General features: G+C 37.7%; 1 protein-coding gene across 1 annotated transcript; it reads left to right on the top strand.

Annotated features, from left to right (window-relative positions):
- Positions 1–603: 603 nt before the first annotated feature.
- On the top strand, positions 604–2,275 carry LOC112520027. Its single transcript, XM_025128332.1, has 4 exons — positions 604–684; positions 1,133–1,691; positions 1,842–1,959; positions 2,038–2,275. The coding sequence occupies exons 1-4, from the start codon at positions 604–606 to the stop codon at positions 2,273–2,275; spliced, it is 996 nt and encodes a 331-aa protein (XP_024984100.1).
- The last annotated feature ends 426 nt before the right edge of the window (positions 2,276–2,701 follow it).

Genomic DNA, 2,701 nt, shown 5'->3' with positions numbered 1-2,701 from the left:
CCTAAACACAAATATGAAATCACGTCAAAGTGATAATTTTTCCATATATTTTAAAAGTGACGGTTCATTCAAGACGATAAATGGTGCCTTAGAGTATATGTCATTAGGATCCTCCATACGTGTATTACCTTTGCCTTCGCTAATAACACATTTTGGTTTGTTTAAACGTGTTGTAAAAAAGTTAAGTTTACGTGGTCCTTTCAAGTTATTTTATAAAAATAATTCCTTACAAAAAATAGTATGAGTTAGGCGATGACAATGATGTGATGATGTTCCAAAAACGTTGTTCATCAAAGTTTACCGAAAATTGATACTCTTTGTTGTCGACGATGGTGGTTATGGTGGAAATCCATCAAGTGTCATAATCCATCAAAGTTTACTCCGCGGTAAGGTGCAAAGCCATACGGCCCAAACACTTTTTACCCCGGTGGTAGTGGTGGACATCCAAACACTTTCTTCCTTGGTGGTGTTGGTGGAAATTCATATTTTGATCCAAAAAATCATATTGATCATGACAGTTATTTGGTTCAAGATTTGGATCAGTCTCCGAACCAGTACCTGATCCAGTCTCCGAAATAGTCAAACACTTTGTGGGAGGTAGATATGGATGAAGATGTTTATGTTGCAGCAGAAATTATGAATATACCCGAAGACGATTACTCAGCTGCTGAAGAAATCCATCCGGTAAGGAATATTTTTTGGGGTATGCCCGACCCAACACCTTGCCCAGCCCCTGTTATCAAACTTAGACGGGGAAACATTTTTTACCAGCCTACATCCCATGTAAATGTTCTCCAAACCTTTGACTCGAAGAAAAAAGGAAATCATAGAAGATGTGAACCAACGGTTCAATATTAGTATCTTCTACAGCCAAACATGGCGAACAAAGATGTATGTCATGCAACTGTTGAGGGGGACCCTGAATCGTTGTTTAACCAACTCCCAGTTTATCGTCACAATCTGAAAATAGCAAACCCGAGGACTGTGACAGAGATCGCTCTTTATGGACGAGGATGATTCAACATGTTGATTGTCGCACTCGGTTGTTCCGTAATAATTTTTGTTATATTCTTGAATTCATGTTATAATTTTATGTTTTAAAGTTTATATTTGTAACCTCGTTCATCTGCAGATTCGCTCGTTTTTAGGACACCTGCGACCGCTCCTTATAATGGATGGTGCCCATCTGAAGGGGCCATACGTGGGCACCATGTTCTTAGCGGTCAGCATGAATGGAAACAACCAGATCATACTCATTGCAATGGAAGTGGGGAAGACAAAAAGTGGTCCGTCATGGATATGGTTTTTACATAAGCTGAGGCAATGTATCGGTGAACTTCCTAATTTAACCTTCGTAACTGATAGAGCTGCCTCTATCGAGTTGGCCATAAGAACTATATTCCCCAACGCGCACCACAGACTTTGTTGTCGGCATTTGAGCCAGAACTTATGCCTAACCTCGAGTAGAGACAAAAGAAAAAGGTGGATGTTCTGGGAGACATGCAAAGCTTATAGGGTGTCTGACTTTGAAACTACAATGTATTTGATGTGGCACAGTCTACCTAACGCCGCTCAATATCTTGAGGAAGTTGGTTACGCTAGATGGGCAAGATCGCACTTCCCTGGATTGTCTTATAGTGCAATGACTTACAATAGTGTCGAGTCCGTCAACTCAGTAACCTGGTTTGCACGTTACCTTCCGATAACAATATTAGTTGAATTTTATCGAGTAACATTGCAACAATGGTATTTTATACGTCGACATAACATAGATAAATGAAACCGTCCAAAACTATATATATGATTATGTAACATTGGCTAATATTATCATTTATTTGCAGTTCAAATGATAAATACAACAACACCTTGGGCTAAGGCAAAAATAGAAAAGAGAATCCATAGGAGTGAAAATTGGAGGATATATCCCATTAGCGAGTTGTTGTTTGAAGTTGATGACAGGTATAAGAACGGAAAATGCAGTTTTCATGCTAAGACTTCTACATGCATCCAATGACAACTTTCTTGTATACCTTGCAGTTATGTAATATATGTTGCTCGAAGTTTAGATATTCAAGACTGCAGTCAATTTTGTTTAGTTTTGTTCAACTCCGATTCTTATCGGACAACATACAAGGAGGAAGTAAATCTCCTTCCACCAGAAGCTGAATATGTGTTGCCCAATGAACGTATGACTGTCCTACCGTCTCCCATGGACATACATAACTTTGACAGACCACGCAACCGAGACCGTATCTCATCACGAAAAAGAAACTGATAGTGAAAACTTGTAGTCAATGCCACCATAATGGACATTTTTGTTACACTTTTCCAAGTATGATGCCAGCTCCTAGGCCGATGCACGGAAGTTCAAGTAGTTGTCGAAGATCAGTTAGTCGAACAACTGATTGTGGTCCATCTCAATCTGATACTACACAATGTATGTATTTGATACTTTCTATTTAAGTAAGTAAATATGGAGCCAAAGGTTTTCAGAAGGTTTATTCTACACTAACCTATTATTATAATGTTTTTAAATATTTGAATTTTAATGTAAAGTATTTTTTGTTTTCGAAAAATATGATGTGGACTGTAAAATGACAAATTAAATGAGGGGCTTCTGTTAAATATTTTAAATAGAAGAGAGTAGATTGTAATATAATGGATTAAAAATCTTTTAAATAGATGAGAGTAGAAATACATG

This window comes from Cynara cardunculus, assembly GCF_001531365.2.
Source record: "Cynara cardunculus var. scolymus isolate 2C chromosome LG 10, CcrdV1, whole genome shotgun sequence".
Classification (NCBI taxonomy): domain Eukaryota; kingdom Viridiplantae; phylum Streptophyta; class Magnoliopsida; order Asterales; family Asteraceae; genus Cynara; species Cynara cardunculus.
The sequence above is the reverse complement of the archived record's forward strand: the minus strand, read 5'-3'. Positions and strand labels throughout refer to the sequence as shown.